At 37.5% G+C, this 14495-nt stretch overlaps 1 protein-coding gene across 1 annotated transcript in view; it reads right to left on the bottom strand.

The window, feature by feature from the left end:
• The window catches only part of OVCH2 (ovochymase 2), a 23566-nt gene extending 14472 nt beyond the window's left edge, over nt 1-9094 (bottom strand). The window contains 2 exon segments of the mRNA XM_006903591.1: nt 6711-6820; nt 9007-9094. Coding sequence (XP_006903653.1) covers nt 6711-6820; nt 9007-9094 — 198 coding nt within the window.
• Between the last annotated feature and the right edge of the window lie 5401 nt (nt 9095-14495).

Below are 14495 nucleotides of genomic sequence, written 5' to 3'. Positions count from 1 at the left end.
GATAATCGGGATGGGAGTGTCAGAGACAGTGCGATTGGCACAGGACAGAGCAGAACATAGGGTCGCTATGAGTCGCAGGCGACTCAATGGCACATAACAACACAACAACAACAACAACAATTAATTTCACATGCAAGTAAAATCTTGCTGAAGATAATTTTAAAATGGCTGGACTGTATGTAGGTAACTGCCAGAAATTCAAGCTGGATTCAGAAGAGACTGTGGAATAAGAGATATTATTACTGATGTCAAATGGGTCGTGGCTGAAAGGAGAGAATATCAGAAAGATGTTTATTTGTGTTCTACTGACTATGCAAAGGCATTTGACTATGCGAGTCATTATAGATTGTGGATAGTACTGAATATAAATGAAATTCCAGGACACTTGTGTTCATGAGAAACCTGTATATAGACCAAGAAATAGTTGTTCTAAAAGAACATGGGAATACTGCATTGCTTACAATCAGGAAAGTTGTGTGTTAGGGCTGTATTCTATATCCATACCTATTCATTCTGTATGCTAAGCAAATAAATTGAGAAACTTATTATATGAAAAAGAAGATATGTGACATCAATTTGGAGGAAAACTCATCAACAACTTATATAATGCAGATGACACAATCTTGCTTGCAGCAAATAAAGATGACTTAAAGCACTTGCTGAAGAAGATAGAAAACTACAGCCTTTAAGATGGATTGAACTTCAAACAAATGTCTTCACAATTGCACCAGTAGGTAAAATCATGATAGAAGGATAAAAGATCAAAGTTGTCAAGGATTTAATTTTACTTGGATTCAAAATCAGCTGTTGTAGCAGTAGCCAAGACATCAAAAGAGATATTGCATTTATAAATCTTTAAAGGGCTAAAGATTAAGGATGTCAGTTTAAAGATTAAGGTGCACTTTACCCAAGCTTTAAATTGCTGATTCATATGCATGGGAAAACTGGACAGTGACTGATGAAGACCAAAGAATTGATGCCTTAATTGTTTTTTATTAATGAGTACTAATATCCCGTGAACTAATCCGAGAAAATGCAACCAGGGGACTCCTTCGAGGCAAGGATGGTCAAACTTTATTTCATATCTTTTGGGCCTACTTGTTAGGATATTCCAGTCCTTGGAAGAAGACAACATGCTTGGAAAAATAGAATGCCAATAAAAGAAAGACCCTCAACAAAATGGACTGAGATAGTAACTGCAACAATGGGTTTGAACATTATCGAGATCATGAAGATGGCACAGGATAAGACTAGACTTCAGCCTGTTGTTGATAGGGTCTCTATGTGTCTTAGTCAACTTGAGGACTCATAAGAGTAACAACAGCAATAACAACATTTCTTAATCTGCCTCATCTATGATTATCTATCTCTGGTTTATTTTGTTTATGATGTTTTATTTTACTTAAAATGACTTATACAAGCAAATGAATTCAATGAATATAATAACATTCTTGGCATTAGAAAAATAAAATATTTTTTTAAGAATTTTCCCTCTTGGCCTCCCCCACTGGACTAACTGCCTGCCAGTGGTGGAGGGTCCATGCCCAGCTGGACATCTGCAACTTGAGGTACTTGTGTGTGACCACCCCCGGAAGCCAGCCCCACTGGGTGTGAGCTGTACATCTGCAACTTGAGTGAAGTTCCTGCGAGTCCCCACACTGGCAGGTAACCCCGCTATGCATGAGCAAGACAGCTGCAAACTGAGGGAGGGCATCGCATGTGCCCACCTGGAAGTTAGCCCCACCAGACGCCAGCCAGACACCTGAGTGAGGTCCTGGTATGTGCCCATCTGAAAGCTAGCCCCGCTGGACATTGGCAGCCTGAGTGAGGTCCCTGGACGTCCACAACCAGGCAGGAACACCCCCTCCCACCGAGTGCGAGCAGGACAGCTGCAAATTGAGGTCTTCCCACATGCCCACCTGGACAGCTAGCCCCACCTGGACAGCTAGCCCCACCAGACATGAGCCATACAGCTGCAGCCTGAGTGAGTTCCCTGCTTGTGGTGCCTAAGCACACGCCCATCTGGCATAAACCTGTGCTTGTGCCTGCCTTGCCTGTTCTCCCCTCCTCCTCATCCTCGCATTTCCTCATGTCCAGTCAACTAACTGCCTTTAATCCAGAGCACCTTGGTCTGCCTTAGCTGTAACAATTATCCTACAGAAGAGGCCACTTTCACAGGCCATGAACAGACATTTTCCTTGGTTCATAAATTAAGAGAGAAACACAGGCAACATAACTGCTATGCCTTCACCTGTAGCAGTGATTTCAGATCAAGAACCTATCATCACCTCAGGCATGAAAAACCTGACCACAGCATCATCATGAAAGAAACAGGCGCCTCACTAGTTACACAAGGGCAAAGCAAGATGTCACCCCCAAAAAGTGACACAATACCAATGGATTTCCTAAAGCCAGAAAGTCTGATGGAACTTTCTGACACAGAATTTAAAAGAACAATGATTGAATATTTTCAGTGGGTGAAAGACAAATCAGTGGGTGAAAGATAAACTTGAAGAATCACAGGACACTCCAAGTAAAAACCAGGAGGAGCTTAAAATATATATCCAAAACAATGCACTCAACAAAATCGGAAAAGAAAGGAATTTCCTCAACATAGTAAAAAGTATATACTCAAACCTGAGAGCCAACATTGTTCTCAATGGAGAGGGATGAAAGGCATTCTCCTTGAGAACAGTAACTAGGCAAGGATGCCCACTATCACCTCTCCTATTCAGTATTGTATTTGAAGTCTTAGCAATAGCAATAAGACAAGAGAAGGAAATAAGAGGTATCGAATTGGGAAAGAGGTGGTACAGTTATCTCTATATGCAGATGTTATGATAGTATATTTTAAAAACTCTAAAGACTCAGCAAGAAAACTACTGGACATAGTGATCAACTCAGCAAAGTGGAAGGATACAAGATCAACATAGAAAAATTAATTGGATTTCTCTACAGTGATGAAGAGAATATAAAAGTGGAGCTAAGAAAAACAATATCCTTCACAATAGATAATCACAAGATTAAATACTTGGGAATAAATCTAACCAGAAGCACAAAAGATCTTTTCAAAGAAAATTACAAAACATTGCTACAAGAAACAAAAAGAAACCTGGAGAAGAGGAAGAATATCCCTTGCTCATGGATAGGAAGACTCAATATTGTGAAAATGGCAATTCTACCAAAGGCAATTTACACGTTCAGTGCAATTCCAATACAAATACCAGTTCCATTCTTTAATGAGATAGAAAGGCAATCTCCAATTTCATTTGGAATGGAAAAAGGCAATCTCCAATTTCATTTGGAATGGAAAGAGGCCCTGAAGAAGCAAAGCACTCCTTAAAAAGAGAAACAAGGTAGGAGGCATCTCACTCCCTGATTTCAAATCCTACTACACTGCCATGGTGGTCAAGATAGTGTGGTACTGGTACAATGAGAGACACATAGAATTGAGAATCTAGAAATCATCCCATAGCCCCTCTACCTATGGTCAACTGATTTTTGGCAAGGAGATAAAATCAGTTAAGTGGGGAAACAACAGCCTTTTAAACAAATGGTGCTGGCAAAATTGGAAAATTATCTGTAGAAATCTCAAGAAAGATCCACACCTCACTCCATACACAAAAACCAACTCAAAATGGATCATGTACCTAGGACTAAAAGCAAGGACTATAAAGGTCATTAAAGAAAAGCTTGGAAGAATTCCAGAAGTTCTAATACACGACATAAACAGTCTTCCAAGCATCATGAAATATCTACAGCCAGGAGAGGATAAAATAGACGAATGGGACCTTCTAAGAGTCAAATCCCCATGCACATCCAAAAACTTCTTCAACAGGGTGAAAAGGGAAGCCACAGACTGGGGAACAAATATTTGGTAATGGCATGTCAGATAAGGGACTAATATCTAGAATTTATAAAATACTTGAGCACCACAACAAGATAAAGGTGAATAACCCAATTGAAAAATGGGCACGGGATTTGAACAGACATTTCATCAAAGAAGACATTCAGATGGCAAAGAACACATGAAGAAATGTTCAAAATCCCTAGCTCTAAGAGAGATGCAAATCAAAACAACTGTGAGATATCATCTAACCCCAGTAAAAATAGCAAAACTTAGCACAGCAACAAACATCAATTGCTGGTGAGGTTGCAGAGAAACCGAAACTCTTATTCACTGTTGGTGGGAGTGTAAAATGGTGCAACCACAATGAAAGGCTGTATGGTGCTTTCTCAAAAATTTACAAATAGATGTACCATTTGACCCAGCAATTCCACTACTGGGAATATACCCTAAAGAAACTATAACTTCCACCCAAGCAGAAATATGCACATCTGTGTTTATTGTGGCTTTGTTCACAATAGCAAAGCGTTAGAAACAACCTAAGTGCCTATCAACAAACAAATAGATAGAGAAGCTCTGGTATATTTACACAATGGAATATGGAATACTATGCTGCACTGAAAAGCAAAGAACTCATGAAATATTATACAAAATGGATGACCCTGGAGGACATTATGCTGAGTGAACTATCAGTTATAAAAGGACAAATATTGCATAGTGCCACTGTTGTAAAACGAGACTGACATTGGGATTGAGGGGAGAATGAGAAAGAGGGAATAAATCCTCTCCAGAGTACTGAAGAGCAATGGTATCTCTCTGGAAACTATAGTGTGTCTGATACAGGCCATGGTCTTTGCAATCACTTTTTATGCATCAGAGAGTTGGATAATGACTAGGGAGGACAGGAGAATTGATGCCTTTGAGCTGTGGTGCTGGAGAAGAGTATTGAGGGTACCATGGACTGCTAGGAAAACAAACAGATTCATCCTGGAGAGGGTTAAAGTGGGTGGCTCCTTGGAGGCAAGGATCCTGAGGCTTCGTCTAACATACTTTGGACATGTTTTAAGGAGGGACCAGTCCTTGGAGAGGGACGTCATGCTTGGTAGGATGGAGGGACAGCACAGGAGGGGAAGGCCCTCTATGAGGTAGATTGATTCAGTGACTGGGGTAATCGAGAAGGGTGTCTCAAAGACAGTGCCATTGGCACAGGGCAGAGGAGAGTTTAGGGCTGTTGTACATAGGGTCACTATGAGTCGCAAGCAACTCGACGGCATATAACAACAACAGCACACATTGGAACAGATGAGGGAGAGAACTGTTTAAAAGTGATATATGATTAGGTATTATTATCATGACAAGAGTCCGGAATGAAGGCTGCAAACTGGAGTGAACTTCAGGGAAGGCATTGTTTAACAATGAAAGAATTTTTCTTTTACTTTTCAAAGAGAAGAGTGAATTGAGGCGAGGGATGGACAGGGAGAAAAACGCAACAATGAATGAATGGAAAACCAAAATCTCTGTAAACATTCATTAAAATTAATAATAAAAAAAGAAGAAAATTACAATGTATTTTTATAAATCCTGAAAAACGAGGTATTATGTGTGATGAATTTGACAAATCACAGTTCTGAAAAAATAGATGTATATGAAAATGAATGTAAAATTTGGCAGAATGTTAATAAGGACTAATAAAAATTTTTTTTATTGATTTTCTTATAATCATTCATAGACATTGTTTAATTCATGTCATGTACTTTGTGTTTTATACAATCATCCATAAACTTTGTGTTTCACATAATTAAAAAAAAGGTTTGTGAACATCAGTCTAAAGTGTAATTATTTTATGTCTTTACGCACTTTCTCTGGTGGGTGAAGGCATACAATAATGATTTGCTTTAATGCTAAAAAAAATTTGTCCCTCTTTAATGAAAAATAATTTAAAGAGCAATAGAAAAACAAAATGCAGTGCAAGGAAGAGAACAGAACAAATTCTAATTGAGTAGAATTCAGAGAGCCAGCGTTAGCTATGATTTGACCAGTCAGTCAGTGGACTGAGTAACTAATTGGTCAGTCAGCTGTTCAACTGAGTAAGTTAGTAAAGTGACATTGACTAAAGAATTCCATCAGCCAGCTGAAGACACAGTTAACTAACCACTACCAATTATTTATTGATGTCAATAATTATGATTTACTCAAAAGGAGGGGGAAAAGAGAACTCACTCTACTTGCAAAGAATAAGAGAGGAGGATATAACTTTGCTCTCAGGATAAAGATAGTTGGTAGAGTTTCAAAGACAATAAAAGAAAACATCAGGAACTTATTTCCATAGGATGGAACGACCAGGGATCAGATCACGATAGAATTCTTAGGACATTAGTTACTAAAGAAGGCACTCTTTGAACTATTCCTGTGAAGTTCTGTAGCATTGGTGCTAACCTTCCATTTGAAACACAAATTCCAGTAACGTCTATATATATTTTACCTTTAACTTCTTTGGCCTTTTAAACTATAATAATGTAAGTATATTTGAAAAAATACCTCATGAATCATAAAATTATTTTTATGATCAAATTTGTAAATTCAAATTTTTTTTCCAGCTCCTAAAAGTGAAGTTTCTCTTTCAGGAGATCAAGGTTTAAGATGGCATTTGGCATTTCTAATTTCTAACAAACCAATAATGTACATAATTATTCTGAAGATTCCTATTGGAACACAGCTGATGTACATCATGAGGAATTTGGATCTTTTGATTAGATTTTGGATACTGTAATCGCTGATAAAGGTAATAAACAACATATGATTATGGGAGATCCAACTCTAAAACAGCTCATAGCTAACCCACCAAATGTTCCCTGAGACTTACCTGCCAAGGATAGGAACCCTTTTCCACTTGCTTTCCATCAACAATACGACTGAAAATGTTCAAATAATTCCAAGAGTGTGGCTTAACCAAACTTTGTCCGCAAGTGGGAGCTGGGAAAAAAAATAAGGAAAAAATTGAGTAGTTAGGTAGCTCCTAGGACATGTTGTTATTAGGTGCATAGAGATATGGCAAACTCTTCTAAGAAAGGAAAACTGTAGGACATGAGACATATAAAGATGTTGAAGAATGACTAAATTGTTGGTGTTTGCTGATATTTGCAGTACAAGGGGTTGTTCAGTGTTTATGCAGAACAGGAATATAATGAAGAGGTTTATTTCTCTATTGTGAACATTATCAGGGGTAGATTTCCACTCAGGTAAAAATGTAGTGCCCTCACCCCCTTTGATTCTAACTCTGTGCCCCCTTAGGGAATTCTGTTGGCTTAGAGGTAAGGAGTTTAAAACCATTGACTGCTTCCTGAGAGGAAGGTGGGAAGTCTTCTTCCGTACAATTTATACTGTCTCTGACAACATGCTGGAGGGTCAGCTGTGAGTGCATCACAACTTAATGGTACACAACAACAACAAAAACAACATGCCCCTTAGAGGCTCCCACAGCTTTTGGTAGTTTTCCTATGACATTTACTTACCATGATAATTATTTCTGTCTTTCTTTCCAACTAGACAGTGGACTTTTCAAGGACAGGAGCTGAATCTTAGAAATCTCCATCTCTACAATATCTATATTCCTCATATATAGACCTTGATTAGTTTGTGGAGTATACCATGGTCTGACTTTGATTATAAATTTATGAATGTCTCGTGTTCCACCCAGGATAGTAGATCTGAGACCACATTGCGTTACTAAGACACAGTCACATAGCAAGCCTTTGCTGGGTTTCTTTCTCTATCAAATATTACTTTGACAACTGTGTTTACAAATTAATTTCTCTACTGTATTATATTCTTTTTGGCAAATACATTCTTTCTATAAAAATTGGTGAGGATGAGGAAAATAAACTGTCCAATTCACACAATATGGAGTGATATTAGAAGAGTTGTCAAGTGCTGGAAGAAAACCTTTTTTTCACTTTGGAGAAGACTATATAACTCTGAGAAATCTGTTCTTCAACACACCAGTTAAGAGATGGTCTGGATCAAAGATGTTTATGATTGCTTAGCAATTCATAGCACATTTTCTGTCCTATTACAGATCCTTGTTTTCCAGTAAAGCCCTGGCTCATACTCATCTTTTTTTTCTTCTTCTTCTTAGTTGAATCCTCTAGACCTTATGCTTCATTCAGTTTGACAATAACCTCAACTGTGAAATCGTCACTGATCTCTTCAAACTGTCTTAAATATCTCCCCCTGTATAGTAGTATAGTCTTTCCTTGTTTGTTTTTTCCACTTCTTGGGATGAAGTATTATAATAGTGAATTTGCCTCTCCACATGGACTGTTCATCTCTGTATTTTGAAAGCTTAGCACAATTCTTGGTGCCTAATAGGTAATTAGAAAAGTTGAATGGATGATCAAAGATCATTTCTTGAGAACATAGCTATTAATATGTTAAAATATATAAAGTTATTTCATAGAATTTTTTATGTGATCCTAGGGCTATACCTATTAATTAAGCACTATCATTTTAATATTACAAATAAGAAAACTAATAATCAAAGGGATCTATAGCTTATTGGTGGTAGAGCACAAGATTAATGCTGTGTTTTTGTTCTTCATTCTAAAGTTTATGCAGACAGAAAATCTGGATCAAAAGTTTATTTTCTGTTTTAGAGCAATGAGGCATAAACACTTTTTAAGTTAAATTTACTATTTCCTGAGTTCATTGAGATCAAGCGTCATTATTCTTGAGGTTGGCACAAGTATGACTGTTGAGAAGCCTGATTAAGCTACTTGCAGAAAAAGGACAATTCCCAAGATACTGCAGTTAACATACTTCCTATTTTTCCATGAATAATTTCTGAGAAGATTGCAAATGTCTTCAAACCCATAATAATATCCAGAATTTTCTCAGTAAAAAGGGACAGCATTGTATAATTTGTCTAAATAATTGAACAACCCCAGTTTTCTATAGGCCACCTCACAAGTATTTCAAGGTCTTCCATGTACTTGTTGCAGGAAAAGAGAATCTCAAATAATCACATGAGAAGCGACTATATTTCTAAAATAAATTTGTTGCTACTATTTTTCCAAAGAAATACAGAGTAGAATTATGACACCTACACCTCCAAAAATTACTCCATTAGACAAAGATATCTACAGAGTACATTTGGAACTTACCTTTGGAGAGAGAGAGAGTTGCATATTTTCCTTGTTTCAAACAAATTATTCCAAATAGTAAAATCATCTTGTTCCTGCTAACAGGCATTTGGGGTCTTAGTGTTTTCCTAAGATTTTAGAGAAACTGACAAGAACAAACATAGACTTGGGAGATCAACAAGAAGCCAATTTATAAGATTATTCATTAACCAAGGCAAAAAACATTCACCTGTGTTCATATGATTTTTCTAAATGAGGCTTCTTGCAAAAATCTTTCAAAGTTGTGAGAAATTACCTACAATGCAGAGTCTTAGTGCAGTAGAATTTCATATTTCATTACAGCCACACCAATACATTCTTTTACTCAAGTGAACCTAGTTAGTGAAGTGTCTGATGTTTTCATTTATAAATATTATTTTCTCTATAGTACAGGAATCACATCCTACAGGTAGACTTAGTATCAAGTGGTCCTTGTTTAATAACATAGACTTTCTTACATGCTCGCAAACAGTTTTTCAGAATACACTATTTTTTCACTTATTTTCCAAATGTAAGTAGATATTATTATAGCTGGATGTTAGAGAAAGAAAGTGAGAGAGAACTTGGTAAAACACTCTGAATTTGATGCACTATCCAGTCATTGAAATAATTACTCTCACATGGAAGCAAAATGTCTCTGAAAATAGTTTAAAAGTGGTTGCAGCAGTACATAGACAAGGAACTTCCAGGATTTCAAGCTGGACTCAGAAGAGGATACAGAACTAGAAATCTAATTGTTGATGCCACATGTGTCTTGACTGAAAACAGAGACTATTAGAAAGGTGTTTACTTGTATTTCATTGAATATTTCTAAGTTGTATGATTATGTGGATCATAACAAATTGTGAGTAACATTGAAAATAATGGAAATTCCAGAACACTTAATTGTTTTCATGAGAGATCTATCCAAGAAGCAGTCATTGGAACAGAACAGGCAAATATCATATGGTTTGCTGAAAGTGAGGATGACTTCAAGGATTTACTGCAGAAGATCAAGAATTACAGCCTTCAGTATAGGTTACATTTCAACATCAAGAAAACAAAGGTTTTCACCACCGGGCCAACAGACAGCATAATGAAAGATGGCAAAAGAATTGCAACTGTCATTGATTTAATCTTGTTTAGAACAATAATACACACCCTTGGCGTCTGCAGTCAGGAGATCAGGAGACATATGGCACTGGGAAAATCTGCTGTCAGAAATCAAGGACCTCTCCAAAATACTGAAATGCAATGATATTAGCTTGAAGACTGAGGTGCACCTGTTTCAGGGCATGGTTTTTCCTATAACCAGATGCGGATCTGAAAGCTAGACAGTGATTAGCAATAACAGAAGAATTTATACCTTTGAGCTGTAGTGTGGAAAAGAGTACTGAGTGTCCCGTGAACTGCCAAAAGAACAAGCAGACATGTCTTGGAAAAAAGTGCATCCAGAATGTTCTTTTTAGGCAAAGATGATGAAACGCCATCTCTCATACTTTAGGAATGTTATTAAGAGAGGCTACCTCATAGAAAGGAACACCATATTTGGAAAGGAGGGGAGGGTCAGCCTAAGAGAGAAAGACCTCCAACAAAATGGACTGACACAATGATTATAGCAATGAGCTCAAGTGTGTCAGAGTTGAAGACGATGACATAAGATAGGACAAAGTTAAAATTTGTTGTTTATAGAGTCGCTTTGAGTTGTAGTCATCTCAACAGCAGATAACAACAGCAATAACGAGACACTGGAGTCCCTAAGATGAAGATAGAGGAGCAAAGAAGGTGGAAAAAACTCCCTAGACTGCATGCTGTTGTTATTATGTGCTGTTGAGTCACCTGAAACTCATAGCAACCCTATGTACAACAGCTCTGAAGCCTGCCCTGTTCTGAGTCAGTCTCACTGACTCCAACACACCTACCCCCATTGCCTTAGTTAATGTATCACTCCATCTCATCCAAGGTCATCTTCTTTTACACTGTCCCTCCACACTTCCAAGAATGATGTCCTTCTCCAAGGATCAGTTCCTCCTGGCCACATGCCAAAGTATATGAGATGGAGCTTAAAAATCCTAGCCTCCAAGGAGAAACTTGGTTTCACTCTCTCCAAGACACTGATTTGGTTTCTTGGTGAACTGGGTATGTTCAAGACTCTTCTCCAGCACCACAGTTCAAAGGCATCAATTCTTTTTCTGTCATCCTTAGTCATTGTCCAGCTTTCTGATGCCTAACAAGTAATTGCAAAGACAATGGCCTGGATCAGGTGCACCTTAGTCTCTAGACTGACATTGTTGCTTCTCAGTACTCTGGAGAGGTCCCTAACAGCAGATTTACCTAATGGAATTCATCTTTTGATTTCCTGACTGCTGGTGTCAAGAGTGTTGATTGTGGAACTGAGCAAGCCTTAACTGTTTACAAACTCAATCTCTTCTCTATCCATCATGGTGCTGGCAATTGGCCTAGTGGTGAGAATCTTTGTCTTCTTGATGTTGAGCTTCAATCCTTATTGATGGCTACAGTCTTTGACCTGCAGCTAGCTCTTCAAGTTCTCTTCAGTTTCAGCAAGCAAGGTTGTGTCATCAGCATAAAGTAGGCTGCTGACAAGTTTTCCTCCAATCCTGATGCCACATTCCTCCTCATAAAGCCCAGCCTCCTCTATGATCTGTTTTACATATAGATTGAAAAAATATGGAGATAGGATGCATCTGTGACACAATACCTTCCTGGTTTTGAACCATGCAGTGTTTCCTAGCTCTATTCTGAGGACTTCTTCCTGGTCCAAATATAGGTTTCACATAAGCACAATCAGGTGTTCTGGGATTCATATATTCCCCAAGGTTAGCCACAATTTGTTGTCATCTACACAGTGAAATACCTTTGCATAGTCAATGAAGCACAGATATACATTGCTCTGGTACTCTTTGCTTTCTGCATCTGACATCGGTGATAATGTCTCTAGAGCTACAACCTCTTCTAAACCCAGCTTATATGTCTGGTGATTCTCTGTCATTGTACTATTTCAGGTGTTTCTGTATAATCTTCAGCAGGATTTTGCCTGCATACATACTGAAATGTAAAAATAATAGAACTTTACATTAATAAGCATTAGTTAACTACACAGAAACTTGCTTGCACATTACTTATGTGAAAGACAAACTTGCAAAATTATCCCAAAGAGTTTAGAAAAGGAAAGATGGTGATGACAGAGAAGAAAGCATCAATATGGAGGAAATGACAACAAAAAAAGGAAAATAACAATAATTATTGGCATTGTTAAAAGAAAAAGAAGATCGTGACAATTAGCATTTGTGTAATAACCATGACATGTCAACCACTGAAATATACTGACACATTTCCTATCAAGTCTCCTAATCAGTATCTTGCAAAACCTTCTAAATTAATATTATTTTCATTTTATAAATGTGAACATTGAGACTTCTAGATATTAACTCATTTCCCAAGGCCATAAAGTTAAGTAATACATGAGGAGTTATACAAATACCTATCTAAATCTAAATTAAAACATCCCTTTATACAATCAGAAACTGGGGAAAAAAAGAAAGAAACTGAACAGAAGTAATTAAAACTTGAAGACGCTTCAAAACAAACTTAAAAGCACTGCCCTTCCTACAAAACACATAAAAAATCCCACTGTGTTCCAGGTATAACCAATTAATTCATTCCCATACTTTAACACTTCCTGCCATGGCTCAGATTACAAAAAAAGGACCTTAATATTCATCATTCAGTTTGGTTTTGGTTCTGGCAAAATGAAAAGTTAAATAAGAACTCTTACTATAAACAGTTCCAAAAGCGGAATGAATTAAACAAAAAAAAATCTTTAAAATATAGTGGAACTCACAAAAAAGAAAATTCTCAGGTACTAAGGATGAAGAAGAAATAAAAAACCCAAAGGAACATCTAATATTTGGTTGTGAGTGGGTTTCACAGAGAACCATTGACGGCTGTTGCTGCTCTGTATAGTATTTAGATATGTAGGTAATATGGGCCTATGTGAGGTGAGGAGTTGACATTCAGAATCATAGGTAAGATTTGAGTTCTGAAAAAGTTTGTGCCCTCAGATAAAAAGTTAAGTGAATAGATACACTTTTTGGCTACAGGAACAATCAGTGAAAGTTCTTAATTTTGCTAAGCCACATAATCATGATTATAGCTCTGTGAGTTCTATGTGGCTATTTCAATGGATTAGCAGAGTCAGTATCAGAGCAGTGAGAGCCCTGGGAGGGACAGGTGGGGGAAGTATGGGGGACATGCTTGACCTCACAGGAGTCAGTTTTGTGTTGAGGATTTAGTGGAGGTCAGAAGTGGCAACCCTCATGATGTTTGTACTCTTTTTACAAAACCATTTATTTAATTTATAAATAAAGAATTAAAAAGCTCAAGAAAGAAATATCATTTGTTTAAAATCTATACTAACACTTAATAGAAGAAGTGTGTGTATCTGTGTGTATTATGTTGTTGTTGTGTACCATAAAGTTGGAACCAACTCATAGCTCACCCTCTCCTTTGGACTCAAATTGTGTATCTTTGGGATTGCAGTGCAGCTTCTTGCCACTAGTCCACCAGAAGGGTGTGTGTGTGTGTGTGTGTTTATCATGAAAAAACAAACAACAACTCATTGCCATTGAGTCAGAACCCATTCATAGCTCACCCTCTAGCTGTTTCAGGGGCTCTAAGTTGCACAGGAGTAAATTGCTTATCTTTTCTCCAGCAGAGCAGCTGGAGGATTCAAATTGCCTGCCTTTGGGTTGGAAGCACAGCTCCTTACTTGATTAGCCATCCCAGCTTCCTGAAGAAAGCAAAAGGTCATGTAAAAGACAGGAAAGAAAGAAAGAAAAGACCAAAATTATTGAGACTCTGGAACTTGTTCTAGTATGCAGAGAAGTGAAAGCAAAAGGAAAAAATAGTGACGTAGGAAAGCTGAACATAATATTTCAAAAGACAACTCAAGATAGCAACGCAAAATATCATAGTAAAAGTACAAAGACTTGGGGTTACAAAACAAAAATGAAAGAACATAGTGTTTCTCAAGATGAAAGAACTGAAGAAAAAATTTAAGTCTCCAGTTGTAATACTCATACCAGTCCATCTCATCTCCCCAATGCCTAGTATGTCAATATTTATGCATTCCATTTCTTCCTTAACAATATCTAATTTTCCTACATTCATGGTTCTCACATTCCATGTCCCAATCACTAGTGTCTGCTTACAACTGTTCCTCTTCCTTTGTATTTCCATACTTGAAAACTCAACCTCCTTTGCCGTTTCTGTTATCTACTTGTGTTCTGTTGTACATAGGGTTTTCAGAGCCTGCTATTTCATAAGTGGATGGCCAATCCTTCTTCCTAGTCTGTCTTAATCTGAATGTTCAGATTTAGAGAGGTATCAGACCAGCGTTTTACAGAAAAGTGAAAGATATATCCCTTGTTATGGCTTAATGTCAAGAAGACAAAGATTCTCACCACTGGGCC

Source organism: Elephantulus edwardii, unplaced genomic scaffold (genome assembly GCF_000299155.1).
Source record: "Elephantulus edwardii isolate Elephantulus edwardi_28Jun2011 unplaced genomic scaffold, EleEdw1.0 scaffold00044, whole genome shotgun sequence".
Classification (NCBI taxonomy): domain Eukaryota; kingdom Metazoa; phylum Chordata; class Mammalia; order Macroscelidea; family Macroscelididae; genus Elephantulus; species Elephantulus edwardii.
Note: the sequence above shows the minus strand (reverse complement) of the source record. Positions and strands in the feature narration are given on the sequence as shown.